The 18,844-nt window shown below is 46.8% G+C and overlaps 1 protein-coding gene and 1 long non-coding RNA gene across 5 annotated transcripts in view; one reads left to right on the top strand and one right to left on the bottom strand.

The window, feature by feature from the left end:
* The window catches only part of LOC135055227 (uncharacterized), a 219,555-nt gene extending 207,445 nt beyond the window's left edge, over positions 1-12,110 (bottom strand). For all 4 annotated transcript variants that reach the window (XR_010243697.1, XR_010243698.1, XR_010243696.1 and 1 more), the window contains exon 1: positions 11,950-12,110. This is a non-coding gene — a long non-coding RNA (uncharacterized LOC135055227). The remainder of the gene's footprint in view (positions 1-11,949) is intronic.
* Positions 11,378-17,689, top strand: FAM210B (family with sequence similarity 210 member B). The gene is made up of 3 exons (XM_063959030.1): positions 11,378-11,748; positions 14,379-14,545; positions 16,439-17,689. Exons 1-3 carry the CDS (start codon positions 11,551-11,553, stop codon positions 16,650-16,652), a joined length of 579 nt encoding a protein of 192 aa, XP_063815100.1. The 5' UTR covers positions 11,378-11,550; the 3' UTR covers positions 16,653-17,689.
* Positions 17,690-18,844: the final 1,155 nt, after the last annotated feature.

Genomic DNA, 18,844 nt, shown 5'->3' with positions numbered 1-18,844 from the left:
GAGACTTGTTGGAGGTACTGTGTCCCCGGTACCAAATACCATCTAGGTTCCATTTCTCTAGGCAGGCGATACCGAAAATGTACACAGACCTCAGAAAAAGAGTCACCAGTGTCCTAAAAAATGCAGCTGTACCCAATGTCCACTTAACCACGGACATGTGGACAAGTGGAGCAGGGCAGGGTCAGGACTATATGACTGTGACAGCCCACTGGGTAGATGTATGGACTCCCGCCGCAAGAACAGCAGCGGCGGCACCAGTAGCAGCATCTCGCAAACGCCAACTCTTTCCTAGGCAGGCTACGCTTTGTATCACCGGTTTCCAGAATACGCACACAGCTGAAAACCTCTTACGGCAACTGAGGAAGATCATCGCGGAATGGCTTACCCCAATTGGACTCTCCTGTGGATTTGTGGCATCGGACAACGCCAGCAATATTGTGTGTGCATTAAATATGGGCAAATTCCAGCACGTCCCATGTTTTGCACATACCTTGAATTTGGTGGTGCAGAATTTTTTTAAAAACGACAGGGGCGTGCAAGAGATGCTGTCGGTGGCCAGAAGAATTGCGGGACACTTTCGGCGTACAGGCACCACGTACAGAAGACTGGAGCACCACCAAAAACAACTGAACCTGCCCTGCCATCATCTGAAGCAAGAAGTGGTAACGAGGTGGAATTCAACCCTCTATATGCTTCAGAGGTTGGAGGAGCAGCAAAAGGCCATTCAAGCCTATACAATTGAGCACGATATAGGAGGTGGAATGCACCTGTCTCAAGCGCAGTGGAGAATGATTTCAACGTTGTGCAAGGTTCTGCTGCCCTTTGAACTTGCCACACGTGAAGTCAGTTCAGACACTGCCAGCCTGAGTCAGGTCATTCCCCTCATCAGGCTTTTGCAGAAGAAGCTGGAGACATTGAAGGAGGAGCTAACACGGAGCGATTCCGCTAGGCATGTGGGACTTGTGGATGGAGCCCTTAATTCGCTTAACAAGGATTCACGGGTGGTCAATCTGTTGAAATCAGAGCACTACATTTTGGCCACCGTGCTCGATCCTAGATTTAAAGCCTACCTTGGATCTCTCTTTCCGGCAGACACAAGTCTGCTGGGGTTGAAAGACCTGCTGGTGAGAAAATTGTCAAGTCAAGCGGAACGCGACCTGTCAACATCTCCTCCTTCACATTCTCCCGCAACTGGGGGTGCGAGGAAAAGGCTCAGAATTCCGAGCCCACCCGCTGGCGGTGATGCAGGGCAGTCTGGAGCGACTGCTGATGCTGACATCTGGTCCGGACTGAAGGACCTGACAACGATTACGGACATGTCGTCTACTGTCACTGCATATGATTCTCTCACCATTGAAAGAATGGTGGAGGATTATATAAGTGACCGCATCCAAGTAGGCACGTCACACAGTCCGTACTTATACTGGCAGGAAAAAGAGGCAATTTGGAGGCCCTTGCACAAACTGGCTTTATTCTACCTAAGTTGCCCTCCCACAAGTGTGTACTCCGAAAGAGTGTTTAGTGCCGCCGCTCACCTTGTCAGCAATCGGCGTACGAGGTTACATCCAGAAAATGTGGAGAAGATTATGTTCATTAAAATGAATTATAATCAATTCCTCCGTGGAGACATTGACCAGCAGCAATTGCCTCCACAAAGTACACAGGGAGCTGAGATGGTGGATTCCAGTGGGGACGAATTGATAATCTGTGAGGAGGGGGATGTACACGGTGATATATCGGAGGATGATGATGAGGTGGACATCTTGCCTCTGTAGAGCCAGTTTGTGCAAGGAGAGATTAATTGCTTCTTTTTTGGTGGGGGTCCAAACCATCCCGTCATTTCAGTCACAGTCGTGTGGCAGACCCTGTCACTGAAATGATGGGTTGGTTAAAGTGTGCATGTCCTGTTTATACAACATAAGGGTGGGTGGGAGGGCCCAAGGACAATTCCATCTTGCACCTCTTTTTTCTTTAATTTTTCTTTGCGTCATGTGCTGTTTGTGGAGTGTTTTTTGGAAGGGCCATCCTGCGTGACACTGCAGTGCCACTCCTAGATGGGCCCGGTGTTTGTGTCGGCCACTAGGGTCGCTTATCTTACTCACACAGCTACCTCATTGCGCCTCTTTTTTTCTTTGCGTCATGTGCTGTTTGTGGAGTGTTTTTTGGAAGGGCCATCCTGCGTGACACTGCAGTGCCACTCCTAGATGGGCCCGGTGTTTGTGTCGGCCACTAGGGTCGCTTATCTTACTCACACAGCTACCTCATTGCGCCTCTTTTTTTCTTTGCGTCATGTGCTGTTTGGGGAGTGTTTTTTGGAAGGGCCATCCTGCGTGACACTGCAGTGCCACTCCTAGATGGGCCCGGTGTTTGTGTCGGCCACTAGGGTCGCTTATCTTACTCACACAGCTACCTCATTGCGCCTCTTTTTTTCTTTGCGTCATGTGCTGTTTGTGGAGTGTTTTTTGGAAGGGCCATCCTGCGTGACACTGCAGTGCCACTCCTAGATGGGCCCGGTGTTTGTGTCGGCCACTAGGGTCGCTTATCTTACTCACACAGCTACCTCATTGCGCCTCTTTTTTTCTTTGCGTCATGTGCTGTTTGGGGAGTGTTTTTTGGAAGGGCCATCCTGCGTGACACTGCAGTGCCACTCCTAGATGGGCCCGGTGTTTGTGTCGGCCACTAGGGTCGCTTATCTTACTCACACAGCTACCTCATTGCGCCTCTTTTTTTCTTTGCGTCATGTGCTGTTTGGGGAGTGTTTTTTGGAAGGGCCATCCTGCGTGACACTGCAGTGCCACTCCTAGATGGGCCCGGTGTTTGTGTCGGCCACTAGGGTCGCTTATTTTACTCACACAGCTACCTCATTGCGCCTCTTTTTTTCTTTGCGTCATGTGCTGTTTGGGGAGTGTTTTTTGGAAGGGCCATTCTGCGTGACACTGCAGTGCCACTCCTAGATGGGCCAGGTGTTTGTGTCTGCCACTAGGGTCGCTTAGCTTAGTCATCCAGCGACCTCGGTGCAAATTTTAGGACTAAAAATAATATTGTGAGGTGTGAGGTATTCAGAATAGACTGAAAATGAGTGGAAATTATGGTTTTTGAGGTTAATAATACTTTGGGATCAAAATGACCCCCAAATTCTATGATTTAAGCTGTTTTTTAGGTTTTTTGGAAAAAAACACCCGAATCCAAAACACACCCGAATCCGACAAAAAAAATTCGGTGAGGTTTTGCCAAAACGCGGTCGAACCCAAAACACGGCCGCGGAACCGAACCCAAAACCAAAACACAAAACCCGAAAAGTTTCCGGCGCTCATCTCTAGTTCCTGCATGATTTTACAGAGAGAGAGAGTGATATGGAGGGACAAATTTATATGAGAAAGATATGGTAATTGTATCGCTGGCCTGTAACTGTAACTGTATGTATTAACTGCTTACTGTATGAGTTGTAACCATGTAACTATAGGTATACTGTACATTGTAATATATTGAATCCATATCCTTTTAATAACAAATATACACATCAATGAGGTTTGGAACTCAGATAATGTGTGGGTGTATTGTTTACTCTTATGGGATGCAGTGTTTTGCTATGTATAGCGCACATTCATGGCACATGGTAATAAGAGGTGCAGGCGTTTGCAATATATATTAGAGCGGGCATTTTAAATATTTGTTAGAAAGCAATTTGGTATTTACAACACACACTACTAAACACACATAGCAAAACACACATATACATATATATATATATACACACACACACACACACACACCCATAGAAAAAAAAATAAGAATTTACTTACCGATAATTCTATTTCTCATAGTCCGTAGTGGATGCTGGGGACTCCGTAAGGACCATGGGGAATAGCGGCTCCGCAGGAGACTGGGCACATCTAAAGAAAGCTTTAGGATTATCTGGTGTGCACTGGCTCCTCCCCCTATCACCCTCCTCCAAGCCTCAGTTAGGACACTGTGCCCGGACGAGCGTACACAATAAGGAAGGATTTTGAATCCCGGGTAAGACTCATACCAGCCACACCAATCACACCGTATAACCTGTGATCTGAACCCAGTTAACAGCATGATAACAGAGGAGCCTCTGAAAGATGGCTCACAACAATAATAACCCGATTTTTGTAACAATAACTATGTACAAGTATTGCAGACAATCCGCACTTGGGATGGGCGCCCAGCATCCACTACGGACTATGAGAAATAGAATTATCGGTAAGTAAATTCTTATTTTCTCTAACGTCCTAAGTGGATGCTGGGGACTCCGTAAGGACCATGGGGATTATACCAAAGCTCCCAAACGGGCGGGAGAGTGCGGATGACTCTGCAGCACCAAATGAGAGAACTCCAGGTCCTCCTCAGCCAGGATATCAATTTTGTAGAATTTTACAAACGTATTTGCTCCTGACCAAGTAGCTGCTCGGCAAATTTGTAAAGCCGAGACCCCTCGGGCAGCCGCCCAAGATGAGCCCACCTTCCTTGTGGAGTGGGCATTTACAGATTTTTGGCTGTGGCAGGCCTGCCATAGAATGTGCAAGCTGAATTGTACTACAAATCCAACGAGCAATAGTCTGCTTAGAAGCAGGAGCACCCAGCTTGTTGGGTGCACACAGGATAAACAGCGAGTCAGATTTCCTGACTCCAGCCGTCCTGGAAACATATATTTTCAGGGCACTGACAACGTCTAGCAACTTGGAGGCCTCCAAGTCCCTAGTAGCCGCAGGCACCACCAATAGGTTGGTTCAGGTGAGACGCTGAAACCACCTTGGGGAGAAACTGAGGACGAGTCCTCAATTCCGCCCTGTCCGAATGGAAAATCAGATAAGGGCTTTTTCAGGATAAAGCCGCCAATTCTGACACGCGCCTGGCCCAGGCCAGGGCCAACAACATGACCACTTTCCATGTGAGATATTTTAACTCCACAGATTTAAGTGGTTCAAACCAATGTGACTTTTGGAACCCAAAACTACATTGAGATCCCAAAGTGCCACTGGAGGCACAAAAGGAGGCTGTATATGCAGTACCCCTTTTACAACGTCTGAACTTCAGGGACTGAAGCTAGTTCTTTTTGGAAGAAAATTGACAGGGCCGAAATTTGAACCTTAATGGACCCCAATTTCAGGCCCATAGACACTCCTGTTTGCAGGAAATGTAGGAATCGACCCAGTTGAATTTCCTCCGTCGGGCCTTACTGGCCTCGCACCACGCAACATATTTTCGCCAATTGCGGTGATAATGTTTTTGCGGTTACATCCTTCCTGGCTTTGATCAGGATAGGGATGACTTCATCCGGAATGCCTTTTTTCCTTCAGGATCCGGCGTTCAACCGCCATGCCGTCAAACGCAGCCGCTGTAAGTCTTGGAACAGACAGGGTCCTTGCTGGAGCAGGTCCCTTCTTAGAGGTAGAGGCCACGGATCCTCCGTGAGCATCTCCTGAAGTTCCGGTTACCAAGTCCTTCTTGGCCAATCCGGAACCACGAATATAGTGCTTACTCCTCTCCATCTTATCAATCTCAGTACCTTGGGTATGAGAGGCAGAGGAGGGAACACATACCCTGACTGGTACACCCACGGTGTTACCAGAGCGTCTACAGCTTATTGCCTGAGGGTCCCTGGACCTGGCGCAATACCTGTCGAGTTTTTAATCATGTGGAAGACTTCTGGGTGAAGTCCCCACTCTCCCGGGTGGAGGTCGTGCTGAGGAAGTCTGCTTCCCAGTTGTCCACTCCCGGAATGAATACTGCTGACAGTGCTATCACATGATTTTCCGCCCAGCGAAGAATCCTTGCAGCTTCTGCCATTGCCCTCCTGCTTCTTGTGCCACCCTGTCTGTTTACGTGGGTGACTGCCGTGATGTTGTCCGACTGGATCAACACCGGCTGACCTTGAAGCAGAGGTCTTGCTAAGCTTAGAGCATTGTAAATGTCCCTTAGCTTCAGGATATTTATGTGAAGTGATGTCTCCAGGCTTGACCATAAGCCCTGGATATTCCTTCCCTGTGTGACTGCTCCCCAGCCTCGCAGGCTGGCATCCGTGGTCACCAGGACCCAGTCCTGAATGCCTAATCTGCGGCCCTCTAGAAGATGAGCACTCTGCAACCACCACAGGAGGGACACCCTTGTCCTTGGTGACAGGGTTATCCGCTGATGCATCTGAAGATGCGATCCGGACCATTTGTCCAGCAGGTCCCACTGGAAAGTTCTTGCGTGGAATCTGCCGAATGGGATTGCTTCGTAGGAAGCCACCATTTTACCCAGAACCCTTGTGCATTGATGCACTGAGACTTGGCTCGGTTTTAGGAGGTTCCTGACTAGCTCGGATAACTCCCTGGCTTTCTCCTCCGGGAGAAACACCTTTTTCTGGACTGTGTCCAGGATCATCCCTAGGAACAGAAGACACGTCGTCGGAACCAGGTGCGATTTTGGAATATTGAGAATCCAATCGTGCTGCCGCAACACTACCTGAGATAGTGCTACACCGACCTCCAACTGTTCCCTGGATCTTACCCTTATCAGGGAATTGTCCAAGGAAGGGATAACTAAAATTCACTTCCTTCGAAGGAATATCATCATTTCGGCCATTACCTTGGTAAAGACCCGGGGTGCCGTGTACCATCCATACGGCAGCGTCTGAACTGATAGTGACAGTTCTGTACCATAAACCTGAGGTACCCTTGGTGAGAAGGGTAAATTTTGACATGAAGGTAAGCATCCTTGATGTCCCGAGACATCATGTAGTCCCCTTCTTCCAGGTTCGCAATCACTGCTCTGAGTGACTCAATCTTGAATTTGAACCTCTGTACGTAAGTGTTCAAAGATTTTAGATTTAGAATCGGTCTCACCGAGCCGTCCGGCTTCGGTACCACAACAGTGTGGAATAATACCCCGTTCCCTGTTGCAGGAGGGGTATCTTGATTATCACCTGCTGGGAATACAGTTTGTGAATGGCTTCCAAAACTGTCTCCCTGTCAGAAGGAGACATCGGTAAAGCCAACTTTAGGAAACGGCGAGGGGGAGACGTCTCGAATTCTAATTTGTACCCCTGAGATATCACCTGAAGGATCCAGGGGTCTACTTGCGAGTGAGCCCACTGCGCGCTGAAATTCATTGAGACGGGCCCCCCACCGTGCCTGATTCTGCTTGTAAAGCCCCAGCGTATACTGAGGGCTTGGCAGAGGCGGGAGAGGGTTTCTGTTCCTGGGAACTGGCTGATTTCTGCAGCCTTTTTCCTCTCCCTCTGTCACGGGGCAGAAATGAGGAACCTTTTGCCCGCTTGTCCACGAAAAGACTGCGCCTGATAATACGGCGTCTTCTCATGTTGAGAGGCGACCTGGGGTACAAACGTGGAATTCCCAGCTGTTGCCGTGGCCACCAGGTCTGAAAGACCGACCCCAAATAACTCCTCCCTTAATAAAGCAATACTTCCAAATGCCGTTTGGAATACGCATCACCTGACCACTGACGTGTCCATAACCCTCTACTGGTAGAAATGGACAACGCGCTTAGACTTGATGCCAGTCGGCAAATATTCCGCTGTGCATCACGCATATATAAAAATGCATCTTTTAAATGCTCTATAGGCAAAAATATACTGTCCCTATCTAGGGTATCAATATTTTCAGTCAGGGAATCCGACCACGCCAACCCAGCACTGCACATCCAGGCTGAGGCGATTGCTGGTCGCAGTATAACACCAGTATGTGTGTAAATACCTTTTAGGATACCCTCCTGCTTTCTATCAGCAGGATCCTTAAGGGCGGCCATCTCAGGCGAAGGTAGAGCCCTTACAAGCGTGTGAGCGCTTTATCCCCCCTAGGGGGTGTTTCCCAACGCACCCTAACCTCTGGCGGGAAAGGATATAATGCCAATAACATTTTAGAAATTATCCGTTGTTATCGGGGGAAACCCACGCATCATCACACACCTCATTTAATTTCTCAGATTCAGGAAAACTACAGGTAGTTTTTCCTCACCGAACATAATACCCCTTTTTTGGTGGTACTCGTATTATCAGAAATGTGTAAAACATTTTTCATTGCCTCAATCATGTAACGTGTGGCTCTACTGGAAGTCACATTCGTCTCTTCACCGTCGACACTGGAGTCAGTATCCGTGTCGGCGTCTATATCTGCCATCTGAGGTAACGGGCGCTTTAGAGCCCCTGACGGCCTATGAGACGTCTGGACAGGCACAAGCTGAGTAGCCGGCTGTCTCATGTCAACCACTGTCTTTTATACAGAGCTGACACTGTCACGTAATTCCTTCCAACAGTTCATCCACTCAGGTGTCGACCCCCTAGGGGGTGACATCACTATTACAGGCAATCTGCTCCGTCTCCACATCATTTTTCTCCTCATACATGTCGACACAAAAGTACCGACATACAGCACACACACAGGGAATGCTCTGATAGAGGACAGGACCCCACTAGCCCTTTGGGGAGACAGAGGGAGAGTTTGCCAGCACACACCAGAGCGCTATATATATACAGGGATAACCTTATATAAGTGTTTTTCCCCTTATAGCTGCTGTATAGTTAATACTGCGCCTAATTAGTGCCCCCCTCTCTTTTTTTTAACCCTTTCTGTAGTGTAGTGACTGCAGGGGAGAGACAGGGAGCTTCCCTCCAACGGAGCTGTGAGGGAAAATGGCGCCAGTGTGCTGAGGAGATAGGCTCTGCCCCTTTTTCGCGGACTTTTCTCCTGCTTTTTTATGGATTCTGGCAGGGGTTAAATGCATCCATATAGCCCAGGAGCTATATGTGATGCATTTTTTTTGCCATCCAAGGTGTTTTTATTGCGTCTCAGGGCGCCCCCCCCCAGCGCCCTGCACCCTCAGTGACCGAAGTGTGAAGTGTGCTGAGAGCAATGGCGCACAGCTGCAGTGCTGTGCGCTACCTTGTTGAAGACAGGACGTCTTCTGCCGCCGATTTTCCGGACCTCTTCTGCCTTCTGGCTCTGTAAGGGGGCTGCCGGCGCGGCTCTGGGACCCATCCAAGCTGGGCCTGTGATCGTCCCTCTGGAGCTAATGTCCAGTAGCCTAAGAAGCCCAATCCACTCTGCACGCAGGTGAGTTCGCTTCTTCTCCCCTTAGTCCCTCGATGCAGTGAGCCTGTTGCCAGCAGGTCTCACTGAAAATAAAAAACCTAATCTAAAACTTTCACTAAGAAGCTCAGGAGAGCCCCTAGTGTGCACCCTTCTCGTTCGGGCACAGAGATCTAACTGAGGCTTGGAGGAGGGTCATAGGGGGAGGAGCCAGTGCACACCAGATAGTCCTAAAGCTTTCTTTAGATGTGCCCAGTCTCCTGCGGAGCCGCTATTCCCCATGGTCCTTACGGAGTCCCCAGCATCCACTTAGGACGTTAGAGAAATACAGTATACACACACACACATACACCAATAGCAAAATACATACACACCCCCATAGCAAAACACATACACACACACACACACACACACACACACACCCATAGCAAAACACACACACACACACACACACACACCCATAGCAAAACACACACACACACACACACATACACCCATAGCAAAACACAAACACATACACCCATAGCAAAACACACACACAGCTAAATACATACACACACAGCCAGCATTTGCATGTGTGTACAACATACTTTGCATCTCCTGGCTCCTGTAGACGTGTCTCCTCCCCTAGTGACGTCGGAAGGTCCCTTCTCCCACTCCGATTTAGAACCAACCCTCCTGTAAGCTTCCTCACTGCGGCTGAGCCGACGTCTCCCAGTCCTCACTCTCCACGCACACTGCTGCCGTGACTGTCCCTCCTCCCTCCCCCTTCTCCCAGCATGCACTGCAGTGGTGGCAGAGACCAGGAGCCTGGAGGTAGCTGCAGCAGCAAGGTGCCGAGATGATGGGTGATGAGCTCACCCTTCTCACTTGCTGGCGCTGTGCGCTCACGTCCAGGGCGGCTTCCTCCTGTGTTAAGGCCGGCAGCGCAGCGTGTAATGAGTCAGTGTGACTCATTACACTGCTGCCAGCTGTGGGCCCCTTCTAGCGCTGGGCCTCAGTGCATTGCACCGCTTGCACAGGTGCAAGTTCCGCCGCTGCAGGGGTGATAGATAGATAGATAGATAGATAGATAGATAGATAGATAGATAGATAGATAGTAGGAGTGAAAAATGCAAGGTTAAAGACGGATAGAGGTTATGAGAGGTGCAGGGGTTAAATAGGAAAAGGAGGGAGTAATAGGAGCAGGGGTAAAAGATCGAAGGACAGTGTAAGTGGTGCAGGGTTGAGAGATGGAAAGAGGGAGTGAGAGGTACAGGGGATAAGTAATGGATGGAGGAAGTAAGAGGAGCAGGGGTGACGTGAGACATTAAGGAAAAGGGAAATAAAACAGATATGGGAAAGAGGGAGTGAGAGGTACAGGGGATAAGTAATGGATGGAGGAAGTAAGAGGAGCAGGGGTGACGTGAGACATTAAGGAAAAGGGAAATAAAACAGATATGGGAAAGAGGTGGATGGACACGGGAGGGAAGGAACACAAGTTGGATCACTTTAAATCACATAATATGGTTTCTTTTATACTATATAGTGTTAAAAAGTATCTAAAATGTATTTCACATTATCAAAAATACCTTAGGCTTCTGGAGTTATAGGTGTACCCCAGATCCCAGCGATTCTATTACATTTTCCATACCCCCCGTTCTAAATTCCCCATTCGTCCACTGGTTCAGTGGCGATATAGTAGACCACGGAAGGGAAAAAGGAAAAACAAAAGTAAGAGGGACATGCAAGGCCAGATGAGGCCTGAGGACTCGAGAAACAATATTTTTTTTTATTTACTATAAACAGCTAATAGCTCATGGCTACCAGTTTGTGAGGTGGGGGGCTCATCTGCCAATTCACAGGAGGGGGGCTGAGGGTGCGAGTATGTATACTATGTTTATATGTCATCCTTAGGTTCAATTATGTAGTGAGGAACAAGATTTGCTTCTGTCTACATATGTTATTATTGGCAGCCACAAGCACTAGGTTTGCCTATTATGATTGACAATAAATAGTTTGAATTGCGGCACACAGTTTGAGAACCACTGGACTAAGGTATATTCTCAGCCAGGATTTGCATTTGAAGTCTATTTGGGACTGTTGGGGAGTATATTGCTACTAGTACTACTTTGCACACAATATTATATTACAGAATAATAATACATTTGCCCCACTATTTCATCATTAAACTGTTTAAGTGCCATGTAATTCTACAATTCTGTAGCATGTAAATGATCCCAGTGGCATGCACTGTGCAATGTAGCATATATAGGATAGTTATATTATACAGGACAGCTAACTATGACATATTACACAGGAAGGGGTGAGGGAGGGGACCTGTATTTATGGGAGGGAGAGATAAAGCAGATTAGTTGGGGTGTTATGGAGTAGATACCAGCGTCTCCCTGTGCAGGGCACTTATACAGTCCCTGTATGAACCGGGTGTGAGCGGCGCTGGTGTTAATGCGAGTGGCGCTGTGACCGGCCATACACGACGTGTGCCGCAGCTAAGATGCTGGCTCTTCCCGGATTGCTCCTCCGCCGTGGCTCCATGCTACGGCCTGGCCTGCTCGGGCAGCGCTGGGTGTGCACTGTTGCTGTGCGGCTTCAGTTTGTACGGGAAGCCGGAGCTGTGCGGCCTAGCTCCTACTCCCTGTTCCGCTTTCCCACGGCGACTAGGACGATTGCTGTCGGCAGACACATGTCCCAGGTGGGTAGCTGGACAGGTTAAGCCAGGTACAGATAGGGGAGTACGAGGAGGCTGAGGGCTGGTGGTAGGTCGCTGCCTCCAGCACAGGAAGGTGGGTGCCGGAGATGGAGAAGATGCTCCCAAAACTGGCAGCGTGGCCGGGGATTTGTTTTGAGCGATTCCTAGAATTTAGTTATTGGATCACTTTAAACCACAAGTTACCTGGCAGCAGTCGTGTCTGGGTCACCCACTTGTGAGTCCTGGCACTAACATGCCATGCTCCTGCCTGTCATTCTGTGCATCCCCTCACACACCTGCCTGTAATCTTATCAGCAATCACACACACAGGTATGTGCTCAGGTGTAGCAGTGGGTATTAGGAGTTACTGACTGGTGTATGTTTGAGGGTGACCCAGTACTCACAGGTAAGGGAGTGTGTTAAATGACAGGTGGATGATTAAAGGAACTGTCAGGTGGTTTGGGGACAGATAATATCAGGTAGGTGGGTTGGGCAATGATGATAGGTTGGGGGTTTAGGGACAGATGGAAGATAGGTAGGTGGGTTGGGTATGAATGATATGTTGAGGACGGATGATAGCAGGTAGGTGGGTTGAGGACGGATGATAGCAGGTAGGTGGGTTGAGGATGGATGATAGGAGGTAGATGTTTTGGGATGGATGATAGCAGGTAGGTGGGTTGGGGATGAATGATATGTTGAGGACGAATGATAGGTAGGTGAGTTGGGGATAGAAGATAGCATGTAGGTGGGTTGGGGATGAATGATAGGTTGAGGACGGATGATAGCAGGTAGGTGGGTTGAGGACAGATGATAGGAGGTAGATGTTTTGGGAATGGATGATAGGTTGGTGGTTTAGGGATAGATGGAAGATAGCAGGTAGGTGGGTTGGGGATGAATGATGTTGAGGACGGATGATAGGTAGGTGGGTTGGGGATAGGGTTGCCACCTCATGCATCATCGATTCGTGGAGATCCACCCCCCCCCCCCCAATCCTATACCACCGACACAAAGCAATGTTCATGTAAATAAAATGATCTACCATATTTATAAAATAGTAAATATGAGAAGTAAAATATGTCTCATCCTCCGAGTCATTTGTACACTGACACATGTACGTACGTACGTACGTACGTACGTACATACATAACAGGAAACTAGTGAGATACAATAGACCGCATTTGTGACCGGTCCCAGTCTGCTAAATAGGGTAAATACGTGCCTTTACCTGTGTTCTCAGCATCCCTCTTAACTACTGAATTAATCAAAGACACTTTACTTTCATCAAGTGAAAGGGATCATATTCTGGGGTTCTATGTATGATAATCATGCATTGGAATCTGAGTACCAGTATGTTATCATTTAATCTTTAGAATATTTTGAATTAGTCTGCTGATATGTAGAGAACACAGAATAAATGACTAAATGTATTATTAAATTATTTACAAGGGGTGACACTAAATGGTTAATCATGCCCTCAAGCTATTATCACACAGAAACCATTATCAATACAGGGAGGGAAAGAAAGAAGGAAGAGATCTCGCACAAAAAACGACACAGAGCAAATGTAACAAATTGAGTCTATGCAGGCATTGTAAAACTACATGTCCCAGAATTCCTTTCCATTCTTTCAGTCTCTGTTTGGCAAGGCATGCTGGGATTTGTACATTAGCAGGACCGCGCCACAGTGTAAGTACTTCTGCAGTACAGGCTGATGTGAGGTAAATTGATTAGAGACATGAGCCGCACATAAGGTACCTGCTGCTCTCGCCACTCCAGACTCCATCCTCACTCTGCTTATACACATGGTCCTCCCAGCAGGCTGCTTCCTTTCACTCACATGACACGTCACGGCCATCCACGTCTCCTATGTGCACGCCGCCCCCGCAGTTCCACTGGTTTGTGGGCTGGTGGAGGCAGTGTCCCCTTATTCCGTGAGAATCCGGGAGAGGGAAAAGCCTCCTGGGGGGTTGCCACCAAATCCTGGAGAATCCAGGAAATTCGGGAGAGGTGGCAACCCTAGTTGGGGATGGAAGATAGCAGGTGGGTTGGAGATGAATGATAGGTTGAGGACGGATGATAGCAGGTAGGTAGTTTGGGGTCGGATGATAGGTTGGGTTGGGGACAGATATATTGGGGATGGATGATAGCAGGTAGGTGGGTTGGGTATGGATGATAGCAGGTAGGTAGGTAGGTTGGAGACGAATGATAGGTTGGTGGTTTGGAGGATAAGAGGAAGGTGGGATGCATGTTTGGGGATGTTTTCAGTACTGGCAAACTTGTGGGGGAACCCAGAACTGATAAATAGCCTGGCTGTTTGAAAAGAACCTAGAATGTACTGTACATATGGGTGTTTGGGACAGTCCCGAATCTGAATGGTGTTCATTAACACATAAAAACACATCTGGGTCCTAATTTAAAGATTTCTCCTGGCTGTGATATGAATATTGACATTTGCCAGAGAATGATAACAGTGACCCACAAATACACATTAACAAACTGTTCCTAAGGGAATTGTGTAGTATAAAGGTAACCTCCCCCTTTTTTTTATTTGTATATAATTGAAGCTGAAAATATTTCTGCTTGCTCTTTGATCTCAGTATTACTGATGTATGATTTTATTGCTTTTTCCATAGAGCAACACTGGCAAAGAAACTGGTGTATCTTCTGATATTGATGGAAATAAGCCAAACAAGACACAGCAGCTGAAACGTGTCTTTAAGGAGTATGGAGGTGTTGCTGTTGCTTTCCACGTCGGGATTTCATTGGTTTCCCTGGGAATATTTTATGTGCTTGTTTCAAGGTATAATTGCTAGCCATTTGGGAGCCTTCATATACTGTAACTAGTTAGCCCATAAAATATGTAAAAGTTCCAGGAATAAATGAACACTCAGTTAGCAGCCACTTTTCCTTCTCCTGCAGCCAAAAACATGGCATCTGAGTGGTAATGCAAAACTTGTTGCTTCTACATTCAACTAATTCTCAGAGTGAGTGAGGTCAGGCTGTTGGAGCATGCAGTGGGGTTGAGAGTCTATAGTAACTTTGCAAAAATATAACATTTGGGTTGCTGTCTGTGACCAATTAGAAACCAGAGGTGCAATACCCACTTCACATCAAATATTACTGGCTTACGCTGGGTAGACTTACGTGCTGATGCACATCAGATAAGATGTCAGGCAAAATTTCTCCCTGCAAACGATATCCTTCATACACACTGAACGAGATTGTTTACTATCTTGTCAGTGACCGCACCCGGCCACATCCAGTCTTGTACAATATCTTTAGATTTCAAGGTAAAAACTAAAGATATTGGGGGTAATTCTGAGTTGATCGCAGCAGCAAGTTTGTTAGCAATTGGGCAAAACTATGTGCACTGCAGGGGGGGCAGATATAACATTTGCAGAGAGAGTTAGATTTGGGTGGGTTATTTTGTTTCTGTGCAGGGTAAATACTGGCTGCTTTATTTTTACACTGCAATTTAGATTTCAGTTTGAACACGCCACACCCAAATCTAACTCTCTCTGCACATGTTATATCTGCCCCTCCTGCAGTGCACATGGTTTTGCCCAACTGCTAACAAATTTGATGCTGCAATCAACTCAGAATTAGGCTCATTGTACATCGCTAATGACTCACAGGAGCGCGCATCTTTAACGATATAATAAATTAGTGAATACACAGTAGACGATGTGAACGATATATCGTCCGATCGGACGATATATGAGGTGCATATCGCCAAGTGCGTACCCAACCTTACTCGGGAATGATGTTTGGCTTTTCACAAGCAAAAGTGTGAACCACTAATGGAGTTGTAAAGTATACGAAGCCTCCAAAATCTAGCAGATTGCTGACCATAGACCTAGCAGAGAAGATAATACTCCGCTCCATGTAAATACAGCGTTACAGGGCTGATTTAGCGACATCACTAGCAACCATGGGCCCCCGCTAATCGTGACCATTTTAAAATTTGTTGCATATGATAGAAATGTTGATAAATCAGCCCCTAAATATGTTAGGGGCAGATTTAACAATGAGTGATATTCTAGTTATCGCTCATTATGACTAATCTTAAATGGTGCTCTAACCAATCAGCTCCTGACTGTAATTTTTTTCAAATACATAACGTTTTGGAGCTGATTGGTTGGAGTGCCATCTAAGATTAGTAATGAGTGATAACTAGAATATCACTGGTTGGCAAATCTGCCCTTTAGTTCTGTAATGGTGTGGGAATATTTATTACATGTGCTGCCATTAGTGAGGTACAGAGAAGTCTTGTTAAGGCAATGATGTGTCTAATAGCATTAGGTATGCATTGCTGGCGGCCAGGATCCAGAATGCCGGCAAGGGGGCGAGCGAAACAAAGCCCTTTGCGTGCTCGCTGTGGTCGCCACACGTTCTATTCCCACTCTGTGGGTGTCGTGGACACCCACAAGTGGGAATAGCCCGTTTGCAGGGATTCCGGCTGGCGGCATTGTCATTGGTCGGGATTCCGGCGTCTGTATCCTGACCACCGGGATCCCGACTGCTGGCAGTGCCACTGGTCATTGGTCGGGATTCCGGCGTCTATGTCCTGACCACTGGGATCCTGACTGCTGGCAATGCCACTGCATCCCTTTTATTCGTTCAGCTAAATAGTTGTTCATTGAATAGCTGCAAAATGTTTTTTTTATGGTGTCTTCCATTTATTTCCCCACAGTGGTCTGGATGTTTCCACGCTTCTTCTTAAAGTTGGTTTTAGTGAGACGGTCGTCCAATCCAAGCTGGCTGCAGGCACCAGTACCTTTGTATTGGCATACGCCATCCATAAACTCTTTGCTCCTGTGCGAATCAGCATCACCGTAGTATCCGTACCTTTTTTGGTCAGGTACTTTAGAAAGATCGGTTTCTTCAAGCCCCCTTCTCAAACCTAGAAATGGAACCTGAATATAGATATAATTTGTGGGTATGTAGAACATGGCTGAAGTTAAGTCTTTGTGACAGAAAAAATCATGGGTTCATAGGGATAAGGAACTACCTTTTACTTGAAATATGTTCCATACTTTATTATATATATACTGGAAGCGAGCTCTGCACTAATAATGACTTTTATGAATTGATGCGCTAATAGATTTCTAATAATTGTGAAAATGCTAGCAACGCATATAGTAAAACATTCAGGTGATAGGAAATCAAGTAATGGTGTTTATAAAGTGCACTTACTGCTCACTGTGAAGGCAGACGCTTTTTGGACTGCCACATGGTGTAGTAAATATTGTTCCAGAGTCATGAGCAAGAGACAGATTCTCGTCAAGCTGCACTACTGAACAGCTCCTGCTGTACAACCCCCCCATCCCCCCCCCCCCCCCAAGCACATTTTTATGTGTTAAAAATGGTAGTTGCAACAGGGCAATGAATATAGAGGGATGCATCTTTATCCTGCCCCTCTATGTGCAATGTTATTGCCATTCTGGTAGGTGCTACAACAAACATATTTTTAACATTTTGGTGCATTAATTCATAATTGATGCCTACACTTTGCCATGTCCAAACACCTATTATCACTCACCAGATTCTTGGTGTGGTTATACTTTGCTTATGCTGGCCATGGACTGTCAGACAGACCAATTATCTGGTATTGCCACACACACTCTTTGTCTAATAATGAGTATATCCACTATCAGATATGAGCAGCGTTTAGCGCGATTTCAGGAATGCTGAAAGATTTCCCATGCCCAGCTGAGTGATAATTGGTGTCCGGTTGTGGCTATACACTGAGCAATTATCAGCCCGATCAGCCAATAAGGAAACAGTGTACGATCCTCTTTAACTGCGTATTATTGCACAATTTGAAACTATGTTGTGTAATGGTTTCAAATTGGACTTTCATGCAAAGTAAAATACACATTTATTGTAGTATAATTGTATAACTTTGGTTGTTTAATTTCACCTAATAAAAGGTTATATTTGATTTCTCTGCAATTCACTCACTCCCACCGTGTTCAGACTTCTGACACAATGACAGTTTCTGTCAGCATTCTCCCACTCCATGTTTGTTTTACAGTGTGACACCAGCAGCTGTCTAGTCAGAATGTAAAGCCTCTCTATTCTACAGTAGGTGTGCTTAGCATAACAATTATGACAAACTTACATCTTGCATTTGAACCAAATGGTATAAATCAGGCCTGGCCTTCCTGTGGCTCTCCAGCTGTTGTGAAACTACACATCCCAGCATGCTCTGCCACAGTTTTAGCATTTCCTAATAGCAAAAGTGTAGACAGGCATCCTGGTACTCGAAGTTTCACAACAGCTGGAGAGCCACAGGTTGGCCAGGCCTGGTATAAATCGATATATAAGTTACTAAAACATATGTAAACTTAGTAATTGTGGTCTATTGTAATAGACTGTAATGTGTGCAATGGCGACATCATGAGGAATTGAATTCCCCCAATAGACTGGGGTGTGACAGATGTTCTAGCACATGCAACTGTTGCTTATTGTTTCTGGTGCAGCACCTACTTTACATTGTTGCTTTTGTGTTTTATTTGCTGATCCACATTGCATTCATATTTATACTCTGATTCAAAGAAAAACTGCTTGTGCCCAGGCCCATCAAGGAGCCAAGAATTCCAGAAGCGGAATGCGGGTCAAAAGAAGTGATTTATATGCAAGCTAACGGAGAATGGCTTATATTCCCGTGATTAGAAGGAGTTTAATCTTTCCGCTTTATGGGGTTGGGGCCGTGTTACCAGCAGCTGGGATCTCGGTTGCAGAATGCCGATAGGGGGTGAGCTCAACAAAGCCTCTTGGGCTCGCCACAGGTTCTATTCCCACTCTGAGTGTCCTGGATACCCACGAGTGGGAATAGTCCCTTGTAGTTGGCATGTCGACTGTCTGTATTTTGAGTGGCCGGGATGCAGGGGGAGTTATTGTGACCAGCGGTCACATAACTACAGTGGTCATTCCGAGTTGTTCGCTCGCTAGCAGTTTTTAGCAGCTGTGCAAACGCTATGGCGCCGCCCACTGGGAGTGTATTTTAGCTTAGCAGAAGTGCGAACGAAAGGATCGCAGAGTGGCTACAAAATAATTTTGTGCAATTTCTGAGTAGCTTCAGACCTACTCAGCG

This window comes from Pseudophryne corroboree, chromosome 3, assembly GCF_028390025.1.
Source record: "Pseudophryne corroboree isolate aPseCor3 chromosome 3, aPseCor3.hap2, whole genome shotgun sequence".
Classification (NCBI taxonomy): domain Eukaryota; kingdom Metazoa; phylum Chordata; class Amphibia; order Anura; family Myobatrachidae; genus Pseudophryne; species Pseudophryne corroboree.
This window is presented reverse-complemented; position numbering and strand designations above follow the sequence as displayed.